This window comes from Megachile rotundata, chromosome 4 (genome assembly GCF_050947335.1).
Source record: "Megachile rotundata isolate GNS110a chromosome 4, iyMegRotu1, whole genome shotgun sequence".
Classification (NCBI taxonomy): Eukaryota; Metazoa; Arthropoda; class Insecta; order Hymenoptera; family Megachilidae; genus Megachile; species Megachile rotundata.
In genome coordinates this window covers 18,876,039-18,899,332 of record NC_134986.1, presented here as the reverse complement: position 1 = coordinate 18,899,332, position 23,294 = coordinate 18,876,039, and the positions used below count along the sequence as shown (strand labels likewise).

At 38.9% G+C, this 23,294-nt stretch overlaps 2 protein-coding genes across 9 annotated transcripts; one reads left to right on the top strand and one right to left on the bottom strand.

Moving 5' to 3' along the window:
• Positions 1–375: 375 nt before the first annotated feature.
• On the top strand, positions 376–21,854 carry LOC100876266 (uncharacterized). Of its 6 annotated transcripts, XM_076530453.1 has the most exons (8): positions 376–1,929; positions 15,304–15,641; positions 15,931–15,987; positions 18,051–18,147; positions 18,597–18,782; positions 19,805–19,822; positions 20,463–20,631; positions 21,127–21,854. In XM_076530453.1, the coding sequence occupies exons 2-7, from the start codon at positions 15,546–15,548 to the stop codon at positions 20,606–20,608; spliced, it is 600 nt and encodes a 199-aa protein (XP_076386568.1). In that variant the 5' UTR covers positions 376–1,929; positions 15,304–15,545; the 3' UTR covers positions 20,609–20,631; positions 21,127–21,854. The 6 variants fall into 6 exon arrangements, with proteins under 6 accessions (XP_076386568.1, XP_076386572.1, XP_076386570.1 ...); XM_076530457.1 differs by lacking the exon at positions 15,304–15,641 and having other exon boundaries at positions 377–1,929; XM_076530455.1 differs by lacking the exon at positions 15,931–15,987 and having other exon boundaries at positions 377–1,929.
• On the bottom strand, positions 21,029–23,267 carry Surf6 (Surfeit locus protein 6). Of its 3 annotated transcripts, none has more exons than XR_013037810.1 (5): positions 23,027–23,267; positions 22,883–22,936; positions 22,310–22,806; positions 21,875–22,247; positions 21,029–21,231 (listed from the first exon to the last, which is right to left on the bottom strand). XR_013037810.1 is itself a non-coding variant. In XM_003699806.3 (4 exons), the coding sequence occupies exons 1-4, from the start codon at positions 23,142–23,144 to the stop codon at positions 22,026–22,028; spliced, it is 891 nt and encodes a 296-aa protein (XP_003699854.1). In that variant the 5' UTR covers positions 23,145–23,267; the 3' UTR covers positions 21,275–22,025. The 3 variants fall into 3 exon arrangements, 1 of the variants encoding a protein (XP_003699854.1); XR_013037809.1 differs by lacking the exon at positions 21,029–21,231 and adding an exon at positions 21,275–21,573; XM_003699806.3 differs by lacking the exon at positions 21,029–21,231 and having other exon boundaries at positions 21,275–22,247.
• Positions 23,268–23,294: the final 27 nt, after the last annotated feature.

The following is a 23,294-nucleotide window of genomic DNA, read 5'->3' as shown; positions in this document are numbered from 1 at the left end:
TCAAATTTTTGTCACAGTATTTTTCATCCTTTCTCTCGTGTTGCCGACAAACTTTCATATTTTAAACTCCTTATCCGTCTCCAATTTGTTTTTGCTTTTATACTCTTCCTTCGCTTCCTCGTTACTCCGCAATAAATCCCTACCGAACCTTAAAATTAGTTAAACGCGCTTGAATAAATAACGATTCGAATTTGTCCTACGTTTTACGTTGAAAGTATGTAAACACCGGGAGAATATTGAGCCAGACATATTTTTCAATTCTGGATCTAACAAGTATGCATGTCGGAAGAGACTAAAGGGTGTAGTCGGGAAAACCTTTCGATATCTCGATAACAGACGCATGCGCGTAGAACGTGGCGCGCAGAGAGAGTCGCGTTTTCAAGAACAGTCGGCCCAAAGCCGTCGCAGATTAAACATCGCGACATCGGTTCTCGTGTTCGCCTCCAGGAGCACGAGGCGTCTATCGTCCGTGTTCGAGTGTCGATAAACGACTAAATCCAAGAAAAACTTCGATCAAACTCGCGCCGTTTCGTTCGCGTAGAAGCTAAAACAGGAACTCGTGACGTAAAGCCATCCACGATAACGGTGCCGATGAAGAATCAAGAAAATCTCTAGCGTACTAAAATCGGACACTCTGTTTTATTTACGGTGTTAAAGACACTGACTTTCCTCGAGATTTCGTGACTTCATTTCGATAAAAATGATCAACGATAAAAGGGGTGATAAATAATCCGAAGTAACAAAGAAGATCTTCGATCCTGAACAACACTGGACTTGTTGTCTCGTTTAGGCACGTATGTAATCTCGTAAGTTACCGATGAAAAGACGTGAACACACAAGACGTTAACACCTACATAACCCGATACTGTTTAATCGATAGAAACGTAAAGACTTGGGAGAGAAGATAAAAGAGAAAGTATCGATATAAACTTTTATGTTTGAATACCGAAAGAAGAACTATAAATCCCGAAAGTATCGAGAAAAACAGAGAAACGGAAAAAAGGAGATATCGTGAAAAATCGAAGAGCTCCAAATAGCTATCGATCGACAGCAACTCGACGATTTGTGAAAAAAAGATATCGATACGAAGCCGAAGTTTCGTCTAGTCGAAGGAGAAGAAATATCGACAGAAATCCAATACGCTCAAGTACCGGGATAATCTTGCTCAAGTTACTTACCTTTTTCTAACCTGTTCCTTTCTGTCGACGGAATTAAAGCGATGTTTGAAATAAACATGACAAGCAGCGAAACTCGGAAGCTAGCAGCGGAGCGTGTTCCTAGCTTGTAAGCGAGACTCGAGGGTGTTTGCGGAAGAAAAGGCAGGGGATAAGGAAGGAAACAGAGGGCACGATTAATCGTTCTCGAATAGGAGGACAGGAGCTGGTGGTATTTCGAAGAGAAGCGACCGAAGACGTGACTAGACTAGAAGAGGCAAGATCAACGAACTGCATCCAGAACCATGCGGGTGTCGTGTGCCGTGTTCCTCGCACCGACAAATCAATGCCGTCTTTTCATCTGTTCATCAAGACGAATCGATGCATATCACCGTGAAATCTCGAGCTTCGCCGAGTGATTCATTCAGACGTTTTCACCGTTAACGCGATAGAGATTCGATCGAAGAAACCTCGAGCACCATCTGTTTATCGACATTCTAATAGATATCGAGAATCCCCGAGTACGCCTGCAATCTTCTATCGCGGATCTTGCAGATTTTTAAGTTATTCGATCGTTTGGTTAACATCTTCACGAGTGTCGACAGCGAGTGATTTTGCTGATAGGACTTTTTCAAAAGCGAATAAACGAATATTTAAATCGTAAAAGGGGGAACGATCGAATTCGAAGAGACAACAATCAGTGAATTCGACTCCGAAATTACGTACGCGATGCACGAAACTCGACAAGTTGACGACGTGTAAAGCTATTCCTCAGGTAAACTGCCAAAATACGTATCTACGCGCGTACGTTTGCTCAACTTTTAAACATATTTATTCCCACTCGTATCCTTCGGGAATAGTAGTACTTTCGCGAGTAACTTTTATCGCTGTTTTGAATTCGTTATTTTTCTTCTTCCAACTCGTGCATTTCGAGGATATCGAGCCAAAGGAATAAGGGTCAACTGAAAAATTACTCTTAATCACCGTCGTACGTCGAAAAATAATTAATATACGAGGTCACCTACGAAGCACGGTATCGTCTAATCAATTTTTCGATATCGACGAACAAGCGAAATAATATACACATCGTTGGCAAACATACGGAATTTCGAGCACGTCCAAACATTCCAAAATCATTTGTTTTTGTGCAATGTTTCGTAACGTAAAATGTTTCGCTTAACCGAATATTACTCGCTTCTACGATAAATATTCAAAATATTCGATATTCGTTGAAATAACAGGTTCCGGATTGATTAGCGAGGATAGGTTCATCGACAACGGTGAAATTCGTTGGAAAAATCGATGAATATCCAGCGTTTTATCAGCGTTTATCCAGCAAATAAATCCAGTGATTTAGAGAACAGCTACGATTCTGACGAGATTAAATTTCCAGTTGGAATGGCCCGGCCGTGCGCGGCAATTGTCGAATTGATTTCACGGCAACCGGAAGAAGCGTATCGTGTTTCAACGTTTTCAACCTTTTTAACATTTTTAAATTCGTATATCTATTCGCGCGTTATTTTAACCGATTTGTGCAACATAAAAACTGTGGTTGCCCCATGACAGACGAAATCGACAGGTATTATAACGCTTACACCAAAATCAGGAAATCAGCTGATAACTCGGTAACATTTTGGAATCCTCGCTGTTCGATAAGAATAATAATTTTGAATTCGAATCGTTGTTGAATTTAGTTCCGCGTCGATAAAGAAAACAGTAGCACGATCTCTTGCGGTAATATTGTAGAATAATATTTAATAATTAGAAAGATTAACGAAGTTTATTATCAAAGTATGATTAATTATAATTAATTAAATGAAACTCAAATGGAACTTCACGAATTACAAATTGCTCACGTCTTTATCACACAATCTCTCACGAAGCAATGCCCTCTTTGCTTTTTTCCGAAAACATTCGATTCAAACTTCAATCATACCATACGCAAGCTTCATTCATATTATGCACCTATGTCGATCATACAATTACATAGTACATATCACAATATTTTGTCCTATTACAACTCTATTCCAGTTATTCTGTTAGCTTTGATTTACATCGGTAGAGTATCTATACTGATAGTGCAGATTTTTCCGGGCACCTATTTTTGTTAGGTTTAAATTCCAGTTGCATAGCGTAAGTCGATGGGAGTGGTGAAAAAAGGGCTAGCGATGGTAGAGGATAAATCGCTTGAAAACCTAGATTACGTCGGTGAAGTAAATGGTAAAGCATATAGATGCGACAGCTTAGCTGGATTTTTCCTATTGGGCATCCGCTCCGGATGGTTTACTCCACCGAGATGTACCGAGCAAAAGCAGCCTAGTGAAATCGATATTTAAGCGGACGGAAAGGGCTGTTCGAATATAATCGTGTCGGATGACCGCAAGCGGAATCCCTTCGGATTCACGCTGTGGCTAATATAACCGCATACACCGTTCAGAAATGAACAATCGCGAAACATGTTTAACGACAGCGTAATGAAATTGGTCGTGCAACGTCGAAATCGCTGGATAAAAATACTCTGGCGAAATCGGGAAACCAATTGTCGAATAAAGCGTGTCATAAAGTAATTTCATGATTCGGCTAGGCTCGAACTCCGTTCAAGTGAAATCCCAACTAAAATTGATCGTGACAGGGTCACGGGGCTAACGAGACGTGAAACACGAATCTGGAATTTGCAGTTCCCCTACACTCTGGGGTGTCGTTTCCGGCTGGGAAACGGATAAGTAGCTCGATCGTGAGCCGAATTTTTCGGGGGATCATCCTCCGTATAAAATAAATCTTTCGTCCCGGCGTCACATTTACAAAGATTTTATTGGGAAACGAGGAAACCACAGATGCGGCGCATCTGTTGAAATATGTTTAGAAACAAAATACCGACGAGGGGAATTTCAATGAAGATTTGTCGCGATCGTGTATTTTTTCCACAATCACTCGCGTAATTTCACGCGAAACAACTTTTATGCGTTTTCGCGGCGAAGATGCACGGAATCACTGGCAATTCAATTCTTAGTTCTCCGCGTTTAAACGCCGCTGTAAACGGAGCGGCAGTTACCGGGCTCGCGTCCCTCGATGGAATTAATTAAAATTTATTCGAACCGAATACTTAGCCGAGTTTATTTCTACCTCGTCCGTCTTGACGAGAACACTGCGTCGAAGATGGAGAAAATGAAGGTAGATTCTCGTCGTCTCTCCCTTTCGCAGAGCGATTCATTTAAATTTACAATTTAAATAACGTCGAGTGTCTGGGCTCGATACGTCACCGGTACGGTTTTCGGGTTATTTAGGGTACGCGTCACGTATGAACTACCTCGCTTAAAGATGACCTGAAATTCTAGTATGCCGTCTGCGTTCGCTATGACATTCTTACCGATGGTTTCTCTTCGACACCGAGAACCCGGTGCTCTTCTTATGAAATATTTAAGCCAACAGTCGAATTCTCTTCGCTCCAGATACACCATGAATCCTCGTCTAGTTGTTTTTACTCGACAATCCTCGCCTTCTTACTGCGCTTTTTATCCGCAAAGCGGATTGTGGATCACCTTTTGGCACGCCTCCGAACAGCGATTCGAAGTCTGCTCGAAATCCAGCTAGACTCCCACGAAATATACAGTGGTTCGAAAAATGATAACTAAACGGAACACCTCGTTATCGGAGCTTTTCGAAAGCGCTCTGGTTCAAATGTTTTCGCGACGATTACACGGATCGATCGACCGCCGATCGTCGCGATATCGTTCTTTCACCGCAAATCAGCTGAACGCGAACGGCGTTCCCAACCAATTCATTTCCGTGCGTTCGGTGTCCATTCTATATGAAAAAAGGAAAAATCGAACTGTACGCGAACGTGAACGACACGGATGAACAGGCAAAACGGGACAGAAGCACGATCCGAAGTTCACTCTCGTTCATTTGCTGCTTCTACCACAGCTTCTATGTACTCGTCTCTATTTCCCTGATGGAAAGGCCTGACTGTTTTCTGTTATATCGTAGTTGGCCATCGGTTCTCATTTTGTGACTTTCATTCTCTTTGTTCTCTCCTACTGTTTCTCTATCGTTCGACGAATATTCTTGTTGTCGTCTCCGGAATAGTGATTTCTTTCCCCATCACAGATAACGATGTGTCGACATAATTTACACGGAAGATATTAAATATGCACGGTAAACGTGTGCGAGATTATCAAACTCATTTTATCCTATTTCTTAAATATTCTAGGCACTCAGAAAAAATATTTTGTCGCAGATGCGAATCCAAGTTACCTTTCTCTTCAAAATTTACCCAGCAAATTTTAACCTACCGTTTAGGTCCGTATCTTTGGTTCCACTTTATATTCAAGTATATTTCCTCGCTGCCTTTCTGGACCCTCACGAAAATCGATGCTGTTCACACACCCCAAAACTTGGAACATTTCCTTCCTAAGGTGCTATACAATTTGATTTTATCGCGAACGAGCATGCTAAATTTTCTTCTCGTTACGAGCACCGTATACGATACACACATTTTTCAAGTTATTGAAAATACATATATGCGCGAATTACATCAATCAAAATTAAACTTATATTATATTGCCAACAACAATTTCATACTAGGTAGGACGATTTTCATATTCGAATAAATAGTTTAAAATTTGCGAGAGAAAGTTTCACCCTCGTGAAAAATCCTGCTGGATTTCGGGCTTCGTTCGAGCCTCCATACTGTCGGCGTATAATCGTTATTTCCAGGTGAAGGATCACCAACGGCAAGAATATAAAAGCCAATAGATTTATTCGAGCGAATATCTACGACTCATTGTTCCGGCTCGGCGTCCTCTTTATCCCCGATCCCTATTCGCGGATTTCTTCGCACCTATTCAACCTCGGCGCCGCAAAGTTTCCCCGATCGAGGACCCCTTTTCCTATCGCGTTAAACGTTTTCAAATTTTCTGCCAGAAAATTTTCATCGTTTCTGAAACGATTCGTAGATATTCTTCTAACACTATCCGACGCGTGTCTCAAACTCGACTATCCGATAAATTTCATTCGGGAACTAAAAATTGTTTCTATCGCTCTCAACAGTTAACACTGAACCTACCGGTGTATAATTGTACTTAATTTGAAATAAAAAATGAAGTCAAAAAATAAATAAGCAAACGGCAAAACATAAATTTATACACACATTAATTCTTCATCTTGATGAAGGTCAATGCAGATATCAGAAGAATCAGTTGAACAAATTGTATAATTTATTATAAGGATCTTGTGGAACGGTTTGGTAGTTTTACTGTTAAGGAATCTGATTGAACAGTGTAGAAAAATACGTTTGCAACTCTGTAGCAGATTTCGTAGTACCTCGAATTACGGGATTTTCAACTTTTATTACGCGGATTGGCTTCTGTCGTCGCGTTAATTTCCGTTTGATATTCGTCGCAAAGATCGTTATCGTTCCGAACGCCTATCCCCGATTGATCGAATCGGAAATAGGAGCTTGGGTGACGCTCGACGCGTTAAGCAGCGGAAGTCGTGCTCTATTTTATCCGGATACCGCGCGTCTCGTTAACCCAAATCCGGGATCCGTTGAAACGTGTTTGGTAAATCAGCAGCCTACTAACGAGAAAAAGCAGCATCCTCTTACCGCGAACCAGCTATTCGCTCGAATTCGGTGGTTACCATCGATCGCGTCGTTTCGTTTCCACCTTGCTGTTCGTATAAAAATCGCGTTCCTATTTTTACCTCGTCAAAGCAGTCCACGGTGACGAATAATGCCCGATCCATTCGAGACCAGAAACTTTTTACGAGACCGTCATTAGGGACCGACAGTTCCGTTTCGTAACTGTAACAGCATATAGGCTACTCGTTACTCTTTTCCCTTTAATCATGCATCGACAATGACGCGGTTCGCGCGATGTTCGTGACGCAGGATGCGTTGATCCTTTGTCTCAAACGTATCGCAGAGAGTTTGTACGCGTGTTCGAATCTCTGCGATAAATCAGAACTTCTAGAAAGTGACGTCAAAGCATACGTTATACTTAGCTCGGTACTTAGTCTCGCTTTTCATTCGACAGTTTGATAAACGTCGAGTCTTGAGAGCCATTGTTGAAGTAACGCGTTCGCGCAATCCGTTAATTGCAGCTTCAAAAGAGCGACTCGGCACACGGTACAAAAAGCAAAAAGCAAATAAAGCGAGAACGGTTAAGAGCATAGAACGACGTGTGTAGCGTCGTGTGAAAGGACGGCTTACCTCGGTTATGCCAATGCATTTCCTCCTAGCACCTAACGCGATTGGGATAGACAGCTCCAATTCTCCTACTCTTCCCTAACCAACGGAAGACAGCGTTTCGAGTGACTCTATGTACTGCACCAGTCGAGAAGATGGCCCTTGACACCCTTTGTCTCCACGCCAGTTAATCGTTTGGGCAGTTAAGAAAATCTATGCGCGTCGTTTCTATGTATTTTTTTAAGAATCCCCGTCTATCCGACGGTTTATTGCTATCGAAAATTTACTTTTAGATCCTTTAACGCGTGGCCGATGAATCTAGTACTTCGCATTTTAGAAAACAAAGCTTTTTTAACGTCAGCCTAAAAAAACAAATTTCTGATTTATTCATCGCGTTCATTAAGTAACATTCGCTCGGTTCGGTAAATGACTTGTAGCTCGCAAGACAGCTTCTTTTACGAATAGCTCGTAGACTCGCATGCTTCGACTGTCTGAAATAGAACAGGCCGTTTCGAATCGTAGTAGGCAAATTTATCAGAGCAATTTACACGCGAATCTGAATTGTCCATTCTCGAGTGTTCTCGGCAAGAACTGATCGTGCATTGTTCTCTCCGTTCCGTTGAAATATCATTCGCATAACTGATTATTGTGCCGGGAACTGTACAGGCGTTGAATAAAGTTTCGTTACGCTTTCGAGAATGAATTCCCAGCTGCGCAAGCGTGTAAAGCTTTCGATATAAGCAACAATCAAGCCGCAACACGGTCAAACACGGAGAACCGGAGTAATAGATCGCCAGAGGATTGTAAACTTTACAAGACCATTTTATCGTGTACAGACTCGAGCAACTTCTGAACGATCAGAAACAAGAGCGTAACTCGAGGAAGTGATTTAAATTAATTATACTCGATGTTCTTTAAAAATTTGCGCAATTTAAGCCTTAAATGCATATAGTTGTATAAATGCAACATACCAGTTTTAATTTTATAAATTATATGCAAAATGTAGGAGACCTGCAATGAGTAGTGTTGCAGATATGCCGCGTACCAATCAAATACACAATAGCGTCATCTGTTCGTTTCAATTTGAATCAACCGCTTTCAAGGTATTTTGTTAGTTGATAACTTTTGGTAAAATTAGAAAATCATGCATTTAAGGGTTAACAAATTTACGCGTAACGCGTGGAGACCCAGCGTTTCGCGTTCTAAAGCGCGATCATCTAAAGTTTCAAGATGTTACGCCTAAAAGTCTAATGTATGACAGTGTAACGCTGGTCACCTAATGCGCGATCGTCGGATGCATGAAAATTTAACGAATTGCGTACGAGTAGCAAACGCACTGCTAATTAACAAATCGATATTGAACTACCGAATCAACATCGTGAATAAATTGGTATTTGCCACGGTGCGAACCTGTAAACGCTTTGAAAATGTCGTTTGTATAATTGGATTCTATTTTCAATCGACTAAGACATGTCTAGTTAAACTCGTTTCCACCGATAGAATTTTAGCAGCTGTTTCTTTCGTGAATTCCGAGGTATTTAACGGCGACAGAGGACATAAAAACCGGTTCATTAAGCTTATTCGAATCCATTATCCGACTTGATCCTATTATCGTCTTTTAATCTTCCCATCGGTACTTTTTATCTCTTCGCGCGAAATTCCAAAATTCATGATGTAAAAAATTACCATAGTTACTTCGTAATCGCCTAATATTCTGGCAGGATTTCGAACAAATCCACCGTAAAACCTTCGAAGTTGATGTTACAGGTTTTAACAACGGGTCGACCGCCGCAGTAGAAATATCGATGACTATTGCGACACTTCGTTATGGATTATATTTATACACATTGACACAACCAATAAGTTTCATCAACGTTTGCCGGCAATTTACGACACAAAGAGGATCGATCGTCGAGTCCACACGATTTTTAACTCGTCCCTTGTTTTGCAAACAAAACGAGTCGACCTTCTCGGTGCCGTGGGCGGACAAATACCTTCTAAGAAAATCACGAACAAGGAGTAAGGTCGTGCAAGATACAAAGACTTCCATTTTTATTATTATTTACATTCGGTTAGCTCCGGGCCGAAAGAGTTAATCGAGTGTGCTAAAAGCGGACGAGATCGCTAACAAAGTTACGACAAAAGTTATAACGAAAGAAAAATAACCTTCGATTTTGAAGGTCCGATGATTCCGAAGAATCGGAAAGACAAATATTAATCGGTTAACAGTTCGTCAACTCGTACAGAATATGTAAAAGGCAGAAAGACCGGAAATCCTTGTTAGTTTCGTGAAAGTTGAACACTCCGCGTCGTGAAAAAAATATTACGATTGTCGCTCTCGGATCGAAACGAAGCGAAAGGGTCGAGGAAAGGTGCAGCTTCTATCTGCTTAGATATTAAAGTTAATTTCGCTTGACTGGCGTGGAATTTAATACTTCCAGCACGCGCATTCCTTCATAACGATATTTTCCCGAGAAACTTTATTTCCAACGAGGCAACAGGAAAGAATATTGTCGACGTGGCCCACGCTGACGAGAACAATATACCCACCGAGCGAATCTCGAGAGTGCCAGCATCGTTTACTTCGTTTAAATCCATTTGCATGATTTCGCTTAAACGGAAGATGAGCTTGTATCACGGTGAAATTTCATTAATCCCCCGAGTGAGAAAGTGACGAGCCTCCTTTACACGAATTATCTTTTTTTTTGGGTCAAGTTAGACTTTGAGGAACTAGGCCAGCCAATGTACAGAGCGTTTCATTAAAGAACAAATACTTTCGCTTCTTAAAAACACGGCTTTGAAAATATGCTAATTACGCGTTTGATAATTACACAGCGGTGCAATAAGAGAAACAGTGATTTTATAAAGAGAAGAATGCGAAATGCGTTATGCGCGTTGGGCGAGCTCGGAATCGGAGTGAAACACGTTACGATAGCAAACAGTCGATTGTAGCTCGTTTGCGTCGTAAGCGTAAACTGAAAATTACACGAGCATCGAGACTGTTGGAAGACGGGGCTATTAAAACCATTAACACCTTAATGGTTACGCGAGCGTTTCGGTGCCACCTAATGGATGCAAGATTTACCACGTTCTCCGAAAATTGCATCCGAGCACGTGATACGGTATACGATGTACGTGTTCAAGTAACACATGGTTAAATGCTCGTCGTCTGTTTAATATATAGTACCACAACATAGATTTTGTGCCACGCTACCGAAATAAGGCGTGTATGCTGCTGCACGAAAGTATTCCAGCCACAATATATTCACGGTTCAAATAAGTATACAGACCGTCTCAAAATAAGAGTACGCTATCGAGGCACACAGGGCTATTTCAGAAATGGCTATTCCACTTGCGGAGTAGTCTGTACAACTTCTAAACGATTTAACAACTTCTGTACGCGATGTTGGATCGTTATCTTTCTTCTTAGCACAAAACATTTTCATATTATGATGCGATACATCTTTCTTGAAACGCTGTGTACAAAATTCCAGACACATTTTTCGTACGACATTGTATTACGTTTGTTATATTATACCGTTAATTAACCGTTAAACGCATATAGTTGTATAAATGCAACATACCAGTTTTAATCTTATAAATTATTTACAAAATGTAGGAAACCTGCAATAAGTAGTGTTGCATATCTGCAACACACCAATCAAATACACAATAGCGTCATCTGTTCATTTTAATTTGAATCAACCGCTTTCAAGGTATATTGTTAGTTGATAACTTTTGGTAAAATTAGAAAATCATGCATTTAAGGGTTAAAAATGTCATAGAACGGACTGCACAATAACGTATGAATCTCTCGACACTATTGCGATATAATCAAATATACGAATGCTCCTTTAATTCGTCGTGTCTATTTAAGAGACAAGACTAAAAGCTTCCAGACGACCCTTAATATCTTTAAAATCTTTATTCCAAGAACGTCTCTGCTCGGTCGTGTGTACCCGCATAAGCTCCCCTCGTGAAGAATCATAACCGTTATTTACACGGGCAAAATGTTCCTTCGGTAATGCCTGATTTCGTGATAAGAAATTTACTCTCGTTAAAGTGGTTATATGATTCCCTCGCGAATCCTTCGATATTATCTTCGATTATGCTCGAGACAGCTTTCGAATCAGCATGCTGCAATATCTCCCAGAAACCGAACGCGTGTACATACTTTGCAACGTTAAGACAGCCAAGTAAAGGTTATGCATTATTAATGAATCGTCCCTTTGCCCTACGCAGAGAAAAAGAACGGGGATAAACTTGTCATCCGCCTGTTGAATATTGTCCGATACATTTGTTCGAGAGTCCTTCTAGTCGTTTTACATTTCGACAAAGGCTACTCGGGAAATTGAAGCTAAACGTTGAACGCGAAAGATACGTATAGCGAGAAATAAATTACAAGTTATTAAATATATACCTTCTGTATCTTCTGCTACTTATTATTACAAAAACAAATTTGCTCAGTGAAAAATTTAAAAAGTTTGTACGAAGAGTGTTTTATTAGTGAATTATTTCAACCTCAACTGTAACACCGACTTTAATAAATTCCCCTTTTCGAAACGTAATCGTACGTAAGGCTAATTAACAGAGTCAACGAGATCCTGTACAAATTAACGAGATGAGGATCACAATGGCGAAACAGCGACAACGATGTCTGACGTTACCGTTACAATCCTCCAGAGCAGAATGGCATTAACAACGATTCTAAAGCTGATTTAGTCGCCGAAACAACATGAAACCTCGAGCTCGACCAAAACTGGTAAACTAGACCATGAATTCGCACTGTAGCCAGTGTTTTCCAACTTCGGCAAACGAGATCGTGCTACATTCCAGCTGATGAACCGAAATTATAAATGGACCATGACTCGACGTTATCAGAGGAACGCGGTTCAGGGCCCACTCAGCGATTAAATCCGCGATAGAGTTCCAAAATTCGCGTTTGACGGAGTTTCCGAGCATTCGAATTACGCCCAGAAGCGAGCTCGCGCAATTTAGCGTGAAAGCTCGTCGTAATGAAACTCTCGATACAACTTATTTCCAGGAAGCTTCGTAATTTGTCGGTATTGGGAAAAGAATGTCCATATCCCATTAGGAACTAGCAGTCATTCAAAGTTGTGACTTCAAAGGAATTAAATGAAAAGTGCTCTTTATTAGAGCTTAAGATACCATTTAACAAGCCACGTCTTGAAGGGATTTCGCACTCCTCAAATCGTTTACTTTTGCCTTCCACGTAAATCTATGAAACTGCCTGAAAATCAGAGGAGTACGTTTCGATAAAGAGAAAAAATTGAAAAACTAGTTGAACCGTAAACAAATTCTTTTTCGCTGAAATATCAGTCCATAAATTTCATTGACGTACTTTTACACCTTATGGGCTATCTCGCATAAAATTCTGAGAGAGGCTTTCACGGTCCGTCGCAAAGTTCCATTTGATGGTTACGAAACGCGTCGATAACATGCTAGATCGAAGGGTAACAAGAATAACGATAACATCTCTGAGAGACGTGAATGAGCAAATGGGAGACAACGTCACCGCCAACTAAAATATCGAGTAGCGGCAGAGCTGTCGATAAAATTTCATTTCCACCCGTTCTTTACTTACAGACGGAACTTTGACCGCCTACTATTACGGACCATTGCCTTGGGATCGAACTTTTTCCATATTTCGACTGCCTCGATAACGACCACGAGACGAGATATTCGATTTCGAGTTGACGCGAAATCAAACGACTGGATTTCCAGGCTTCCCACGGAAAGAAAACCTTCATCTACCTTTATGGAAGAACATAAACTCGCAAAGGAATTCCTTGTCTCTCTGCTTCATAGGCACTAGAAATTCGAGAGAGGAATCGCGTTCTTTGACGATTTCACTCGCGAACAGTTTTGAAAATTTCTCGCCTTTTGAAATACAAAGCACGCCTTTGATAACATAAAACCTGACAAAATACCGAGAAATGCAATCATCCTTCTGGAAGCGTCACTCTGACCGTTTAACACTTGAGTCGAGTAATTAAACGGTGCTAATTTCTAGTGCTGGATACTGCTTGAGTATATTACTCGTACGCAAAAACGGCGAGCGTTATTGGGGTAATATCGCTTGTAAGATGAAGAGATTAGTATTCGTGTTTCGTCATGCCGAATACGTACACTCGTGCTACTACGAACATTCGTAATCAGCGAGGAAGTGTGCCGTAATTAATAAAACGTTTAATTAACAAGCTAGCAGCAAAGATATCGACGAGGACGCAACGAGGACGCAACGTGATATACGACAGCGAATATCGATCGCGTTCTAGGCTTCGTTCGCGAGAGTTTGGATTAAATAATCCCCATTCGTGCTCTACGTCATCGAAAAAGAATGATTTCCTTTTATTTTATAAATATTGGCTGTCGCGTCAGCGGAACATCAAACTTTGATCGAACAACAGTCGTTGCTATTATTCCGTGAACAATAACCGAACCTTGCTTACAAGTTGTAGCCATTTTTTACATGATCCGCCGTTAAAATGGATTCCATGCAGTGTTGTACATCGCGTGCAGATTGGTTTAATTTTTCATTATCCATTCCCTTTAGGTTAGAAATCACAAATCGAAGTTCTACTTTCCAGCGAGTTTAACCAGATTTTCTACCTTCCTCCAATAATCCCCCAATTACTTGGAAAACTTCCTTAAGTTCGTATCGACCGGTCGATATAACTTGGATTACCGATCAATTTCCATCGCGTATTCCATACATTAATATTTCGTAACCGTAGGTAATTTATGTCCGATCGATTTGCGCGACACCGATGCGTGATTCAACTTTGAACGGATAACAAATTTGATAACGAAAATGATTCGCGCTAAGGAAATTCGATTTGCTACTCGCGTAAAACTTATCGACTTTAATCTTGTTCTCAAAGCAATTTTCATGAAATCGAGTTAAATAGATTTCGCGTGGCACGCTGTGCCAAGCATCCAGCAGCTTTTGCCGTAATAACTGAACATCGATGACTTCACTCATAAACGTTATGTGCAGTTTTAATGAAAGTACAGCAAACTATCGCGACAACTTTCAAACTGCCATAACCTATCGCAAAAAGGATATCGATATTGATGCGTAACAATAAGGTCGACTACTATTATCCGTTTACCGCGACAACATTGTCCCAAATTTCCAAGATCTTCGAGTAAAACTTGGAGCTTTCGACCGATGTCTGCAGGAATTCCGAAAGACACTTTTAATCTACGTAACGAATCAATCCCATTATGATAATTTCTTTATGCAGAACTTTATAGAGGAGAAAGTAATTCACTCAAAAATCTGCGTAAAAAGAAACTCTCGAACAAATCTTTCTGACGGGTTTCATTAAAGGAGGTGCGCGATTGAGGGTACTTACTTCTCCGACTTTTCATTAGCAAAACGTTTCAAGATTACACCATCGATAAGACGCGCCCTCTTCTTTCCCCTTTCGTTGTTTCATACTGTTCTACAGTCGTTTCCTCGCTGTTAGAACGGATGTCCTTGTACCTGAAGTAATCCTGTGCGAAATCTTGAGACGGTGTAACGTCGCGTTTGACCTTTTAAGCAACGCTTCGAGACTGAAATTGAACCCCGCCAGCGAGCCGCGATTCAAGAAACTGGGTTGATCGACTTTTAGGAAGTTTGCAGAATAATTCGTGAACCTCGAAATTAAGAGCTTTTTTAACGCTGATTTATGTAAACGCGTATTATCGTTTCGCGTTCGCATGTTATCGTTTAATTTCCTCCTTCTACATACAATATGGAAAATAAAATTAACAAGATTCATAAATTTTACGGAATATGCTGGCGGAGAAACATTGATACGCTGCGATATACATTGTTTGGAGAGAAAATATTCGAACGCGTTTCATTCGTGCGGTAAAAATAGCGAAAGAAATTTGTACTTTGCGAAAGAACATTCGAATCCGATCGAAAAACATTTTATAATTTTTCAGCACACGCGAATCCGCTTCAGGTTTCAGCCTCAAGCTGGCTTCGGGAAACCCGGAACGGGCTTTCGGTTTAAGATGAAAGGAAAAATTGTGGCCGATACGTTGGAAGGATGCCAGGACTTTCAGGCTGACATCCTGTCGGTTGAGCGAGTTTCGCGTTTGTCCGGGTACGATGGCTGCTAAACACGTTTTTGGGGAAATGCAAGTTATCCGAGCTTTCTTGGGGAACATGCTCGTGGTCACGAATGCACGAGACGCGCCTAATGGAAAACTGGGTCAAACTATTCTCGTCACAAAGCGTCCTTCGACAGGATCGGCTCTATAGGCAGGATAGTGTAACGGTAGGATTAACCGCAGAAATACTTCAATCTGTCTTATTTCGTGATTCTGCAGATGTGCGAGGGACAACATTTTCGTTGGCTTAATTTATTTAAGTAATTTCGTTATCGATCTACCGCTAAAGTTAAACATTTTTCTTAGATGTTCAATTTTACGATATTAAACCCTGCGAACGAAAAATTATATTGTTCTTACTTATCGACGCGAGAATATAGTAAGGAAACATAATTGAAATCATTCGAGCAGAGGTGTTATAAGATAAAAATATCGAGAAACTGCTTCCTGCTACAGTTGGAGGACATCCACGCCGGTTGCTGTACACCGAACAATTTACACAGACAATATTCGGCAAGGCGGCTGGATAAAAAGTGGAAAAGGAAGGAAAGGGAAAAGAAAATACGAGCATCTGATGCGTCTCGGAAGCAAGGCGTTCCAAAGGGTCCAAGCTAACGAGCAACCTAGACCACCTTAGCCGAAGAAATTAAGCTCTTCTTGGCATTCGGTGAAACTAATTTCGCTTCCAAAGAGATTATTGTACTCCGTGCATCGACCCATTTCGACTCACCTCTCTCGTTCGAGGATGTTAAATTTCACAATTTTTTATTTCGTTAACTGCTGGTTCTTTTAACGTTTCTTTTTCCATTTTGTACAAGATTCTTGGTATCGTTTACAACGGTCTTTTAACCAGTTAACTGTGGCGATCTTTTTGCAAAGCGCGCACCAGTGTGTGTCACGATAATCAAGCGATGACGAGTTAGCTCTCAAGAATTTATGAAACCATCTCAAATCATTTACACTTTTTATTTGTTTATTTCGTGTTGACCTCTGAACATTTTAAACATATTACAATTTACGAATATAATTTAGTTTTCGCCAAAATTATAATTTGAATATCAAATTGTAACAAAATTTTACGTATGACGGATATAGTCGTCATGACACAAAATTCTGCCACATCTCCGTGACGGATATAGTCGTCAAACACACTTAACTGGTTAATATGGTTGCGAGAGAATTAGGGAACAAAATTGATAAGATTTTGAATTATGTAAAAGCAAGGGATAACACAAAATTAGAGAGCAAAGTACTATGTGAATAATTTAGTTAGCTCGTTCCTTTTCTCTTTTCCTCTTCCTTCCCATGTATCCCCTTCTCTGCGATATAGGTATACGTTATTACTTGGCATACTACTGAACCGGAATTAACTAACTAAGCTTCTTGCAACTCTCAGCCAATAGGAATTAAGCTCTCTAGCAATATTCCCAAAGAGACTATTCAATAAAGAAGAAACTGTGAAAACTTTCTTTGCACCGAGAAAGGGGACAGAAATTTCCAGTTATCTCGATATTCACACCGACGTGGCGAGGGTTATTGCTTTTCTAAGCGCAGGGAGAGGAAAGAACAGTAAAATCAGCAGAAAGAGTGTCGCTCGAAAGAGGAGACAAAGGAAAAAGGGCAAATAACGTGATCCGAGTACCTACTGAAAGGTTAATGTCCGCATATTTATGTGTACCCTTACGTGTCCCATGCTAATACAAATTGCAACCTCGCGTAAATATTTACTTCTCTTCGGAAACGCGAATAGCAAATAAAACTAAAATAAAAGATCTGTATAAAAAAATATTTACGTACCCTCTTCTTGCTGTGCAATAGCAATTCGTACATAGTAACCGTAGCGTGACAAAAACCGATCGACAGTTCCTCGTTTAACGACACCTATCGAAACACTGTTTCACTGAATCATTTCACTGCGGACAACGATGTTTTATGTGCACGGTATTGTTGCTCGGACGCGTCAAATTTATTCCCTTATACAACAAAGTAAACTAAACGTTTTAATTTCGAGTTGCAATAGATTCGTAAGAAAGGATTAGTATACGTTTTCCATTGCGAAGGAGTTCAAATAAAAATGTAAATATGTTTGAAGTATACTTTCTTGAACAAGTGTGCGGCTTTTCACCGGAGCTTTATTTACCGCGATACAAAATCCTGATCAAAGAAGGAATGCCATTCCTCCGGACAAAAAAAAGAAACAAAAAAAAACGGAAGACCAAGAAGCGTAATTACAACGAGAGAAAACCGATGTAAAAGCTCTGGTATACGCCGTTGTTGCCTGCGGTCGTCCTCCCGACCTCGGTATTTCATCGAAAAAACGGGTTCAGGGAGAAGCGAAAGAAGAATTAGAAAGCCGTGATACGTCAAAGGCTTTGATTTTCTTTTCGCACGAAATGAAACACTAAAGGTGGAAAATATTTTTGAAGACATGAACTGTTCGACAATAAGCGTGAAACGCTATTTTACATTGAAATACGAAAATCTGATAACTCGATCGCAAACTCCGTACAATTTCCGCAACGTAATGTAGCTTTAATTAGCACCGTAATTACTCCTAGAAACTAATTCTGTTCCAGATCAAAAGCAAAATGTCGGTCGAGGTGAGAGCGGGTCGGCCAACAATGCCTACGATTCCGCAATCCAAGAGACCAACGATTCTAGTTTATCCTACAGGTGAGATCAAGTTAGACGAACTTTTGCCCAACCGTTTTCGATCGGTTTGGTGAGTTTAAACGCCGAAAGGAATAAAAGCGTCTCTTAACGATTTTTAGTTCTCCATTTTTTTGTTATGGCCGGTAATCTGCCAGTTACTTAGATATTTTTAAATTAAATCACGTAAAACATTTCATGCTTCGAATTTAATAATACACAAGTGGCTAATACGATAAAATTATGCTATGCATGCTTTTCTACGAAAAATTACGTCTTACTTCCCGATCGTTCTGCAACATCTATCACAGTTACTCAACTGCAAAATGTCTCCGTTTCATAAAGCGGCAAGTCACGTCTCTTATTATATATTCCAGTCGCTTTATCAAGCAGACATAACTTGCGGACCCATTTTAGCGGGAACGATGAAACTTCGTTTCGAGCAGTATAGGTATATTTAGATGATTTTTCAGTAACTCCAGAGAGTATCATCATCCCAATAGTATCGTGTATTCTCGGATTCCCATTGCTGGCACTGATGGTTATCTGTTGCTTAAGAAGAAGAGCGAAACTCGCGAGGGAACGAGCCAGAAGAAGAAATTGTGATTTGGATCACGGCGCTTTGAGCTTGGTCCGTTTTAGTCCTGTTCACCGCTTAGGTGAGTTAGCAGTGTATAGCCATCTTCCACTTAACCCATTTTTTCAAATGTTTTGAAAGAAAACAGTACGATACAATGCTGGCAAAATAACCGTAATTCGAAAACTTGGACGCACATGACATATGTTTGTAAAATCTTTCAAACAAATTTTTCAAACTTTATTTCTGTGCTCTGTTGAAGTTTGTGTAGGGTGTTACAAGATACCTTGCATTGTATAACAAAGACGAATCGAGGTCACAAAATCTTTGTATTTTAGCACCTTCATCCTTTTAAACAACAACTACCGTTTTCGTGGTCGCCTTTCTATAGCTAAGCAACATTGAATGCATACATGCATACAAACAGGTTTAGAATTTGAATGCGTACTAGTACATGTACACTTTTGTAAATGTAATATGTACGTACGAGTGCAAACACGCATAAATGTACTCTAGAATGTTATATACGTATATAAAGGGAGTGGAGAACGCATTAAACCAGATTGAATGTTGGCCTGAATATTCGAGTTCATGCACCGACGTCAGAATATTTCATGTACAAGTATCATATCCACCAGGTTAAGATTATTTTTGTAGATAGCTACACTTAATGCTCTTTCAAAAAGTTCAAGAGAAAGACGTACCGAAACTTTCTTTAGTTTGTTATTCATTCTAAGTATATTCAGTAGATGTAGAATTTCTGAAAAATATCAATTCTATAGGTATTAATAATCTTTAACAGATACTTGTATTGTTCGCATATACAGTGTATATCAGGAATGTAAATGTCGAGGAACTGAAAAGCCTTTTTTATTAAAGTAGACTCGTTTTATAACACCGCACCTTGTGCCGTCACCAACTTTATTATAATACCTATAGAAAGTCTACGAAAGATTTGTAGAATCGATAAATCAACTATACATATATAGAGAAAAGAACTCGTAATATTATTTGTAGCATCGAAGAGTATATTTTAAATTTATGTTTATAAAAGCTTTGAAACTGAAATACATATTCGTTATTTTATTATCCCGTCAAGTGCAGCATCCAAAGAGGATTTAGGTAAAGCTTCTCATCCACCTGATTGTTGCTTTTTTCTCCCTAGAAAAAGTTTCAAGTTTAAACGATAGCAATTCCTTACACTTAATGCATAACCGTTTCGTGCCGCTACTGCCGCTGCATATTTAAGGCTAACTTAAATTAAAGTTTTCTCGAAAGCTGAACATCTTGAGCTCTTAAGAAGCACGTAAAAGATTCGAAACAACGATAGAAGCGTTTCAATTTCTACCTTCAGCATTCGACAAATATTATTTTAACTTTGGCAGTGCAATCGTAACAATAAATGAAAAAGAAAATTCAACGCGCAGCTTTGCTATAGTTGAACGCAGCTCTTGATACAGAAGCATGAACAGATATTATTTAACATCGTACATAGCCGCATGCAGTTAATTTTGAGATATTTACTCTGCAAGGCTGTATAGAAGTACATTTATACGCAACCTGCATACAATAACAATGCGTATATCGATTTAGATTCAAGCAAATAGCTGAGATTATGTCATGTTTATTTTAGAATGCATTTAGCAGATATAATTTATCTTTACTAATGAATACAATACTCTTTCGCCAACCGAATTTTTCTAGAAACATTTCATTCCTGCTACTGTATTTTGTAATTTTGTTTTTGTTTCTTTTTTCATAGCTGGAATTGACCGACCAGCGAGAACAGTGTCGTTACGAAGCGACAGAGGATCCAAAGCTTTCCCATCGTTAGAACTAGACACCGTGGTCGAAGAACGTTCGGATCCTGAACAGAGCACCGCACTGGAGCTCAGTAGTCCAGATTAGCATCCAGCTTTGGTGCCGCCAAGGTTCGATATTTATTTTTATTTATACATCTATATAATAAATTATTACGTCTCGAGCAGAATATTTTTACAAAGCTTTTAGCAGTATAAAGGGCGATCCTACGCGCGCTTTGAAAACAGTACTGGTGGCACCATCGTACGGAAAGCGAAGAAACGATCAATAAAATGATCAAGTGCTTCGTGAAATGCAATCTTTTTGATTATCGATTCTAACATTTAGATGAATTATAATTCAATTATAAGAGTAACGTAACTGGAGAATACTCGCGTATAGGAAATCACTTACTTTTGGAGGAGAAACAATTTTGTATTCAATTCATTTTGTAACTTGTTAACAGATGACGCCAGCTGTGAATTCGTTTTTCTTTAAAGGCGCAAGAACATAAAATCAAAAAGCATATACTTGTTAACATCACTTTTTAAAAATTTTATTTTTAAAAACTTTTTAAAAATAGATATAAAAAGCTGTTTTACGGTAAACAATATTTTATCATACAGGTCTCCTCGGCCATCAAAAACGGCGGTACCATTACCTGAAGATCACAGCCCTTTGTGGACAGCGTTGACACACGCCAATACCGTATCATCTGCCCTTGGAGATACCTAGCAGGAGGTGGAAGAGGGCGATTACATCGAAGCTCTCGTCCTCAATTTACCGATCATTTATTAAGTGATTAAAAACATTTAAAAATTTACGATAAACCCTCGGTACTCGAGGTTTATCACGTTCAATTTGAAGATCGTGTAGAATCACGAACTTCCATCGCAAGTGCCGTAAAAAAAGAATTACCATAAAATATATCGACATTGTACGAATAAATCAAAATTTGCAAACTAGCATTTAACAGAAGTGTATGTAACAGAAATTGATGTGGGTTAAACGTTACTCCGAACTGTGCGGTATCGTATTTGGTAGACATCCCGGCTTTTTACAATGAAAGACACCTAGTTAAGTAAAAAATGATACAGATATACAAGTGTAAATAAAGTTTAGTCAAGATAATGTACAAATAACAGTCAGTCTGTAAATAAATCATTGTAAGCACTAGGAAATTCACATTTTTATATATTATGAAATTGATATGCATATTTTCAATGTTGAAAATTGTCAATAAATATATGCCAGATGTAAATAATATCATTATTAATATTATGAAATGAAATATTTATATAACAGCAATTAGACTGTATCCAGATATATCAAATATAAGTTTCTTCAAAACATATTTATTGTACATTGCATTACCTGCAATTTTATCCCTTTTTTACTGTTCTAAAAATCCCAATGACTATGTTGAAGCTTCTTCTGATTTCTTCAGTGTATGATAACATGAACATGATGGATACAAAAGTGATAATTAAAAAATTTACTCTAACACTTCATATATACATAATGCTTAAAATCCTGGCATTGCTCGTCCTTTTTTAGCTGCTTTTTTGAATTTGTTCAATTTTTTCTCTTTCTTCCTCTTCATAATATTTTCTTGGCGTTTTTCTTGTCTTTCCCGAATTCCTTTCTGTACATTTTCTAACCTTGATTCCCACTTCTTAGCACTCTGTTTTTTCTGTTGATCTTTCCTCTTTATTGTTCGTTTAAGTAAATCAGGATCATCTTTCACCTGTAAAAATGTGTTGATGTAAGAATTAAAAATTGATCGTTGTTATTAATTATTTTGCTTACTTTTTCACCAGAAGCTTTTGCTAAAGCTGATTTCCATGCATCTTTTTCTTTAAGTTCTTGAGCTTTTTCTATTTCACCTGATTGTTCCATTTCCTTCAACTTCTCCTTTTTTTGTTTTAATTCGAGTAAAATCTTCTTTGTATCCTTTCTAGGTGGTTTTTTCTTTGTTCCAATTTCAGAAAAGTCAAACTTACTAAAAACCATTTTACCTTCTGAATTAAATATCGGCTTTGGTCTTGGAATTTTTGGTACTTCGCCATCTTCTTTCTTGATTTTTGACAAACTGCTTGCATTTTGTTCTATCTTTGCAGCTTTCTTTTGCATCACATGTTCCTCCCTCTTTGATATCTTTTTTATTCTATTTTTCAAATTTTTCTTCAAATGTTTTTCCTTGTAACCTAATCTTTTAACATTTCTTAATCCTTCGAGTCTAGCATGTAACTCTTCAAATGTTTGTGCTCTTTTGACTTTTCCATTTAAATTTGAGAAAATTTGGCCTAATGTGTAAAGAAACTTTAAAGCTAACGAAAAAGTAACTTATATTTCTGAATAAAAATATCAATACGTACGAACCTTTTGATGCGGTTTTACTGTTTTGTGTTATTATATTACTCTGTTCACCTGAAACTAATGATTTAATGATATTTTAACAATGTTTTACTTTTCAGTAAATATTATTCTTCTCTAATGAATGGTTATTCTTTTATACACTTTTACCTAGTTCAGATACGGGCAAGGGCGTTATTGAAAATATCTGTGAAATAAATTCGTTTTCTTTTAACAAAAACTGTTTAACAAATTTCTTGTCAAATTGTTTTAACATTTTTAACTGCATATTTCTCTAAACTCGCGTACGTTATACTGTAATGTAAATACAATATCGTGTCAAAAACTAGCATATCACACTCACACGTTTCCGATCTTTAAAAATAAATATGTATACCAACATATAGGTTAGGAATTAGAATTGTAAACGCAATGCGCA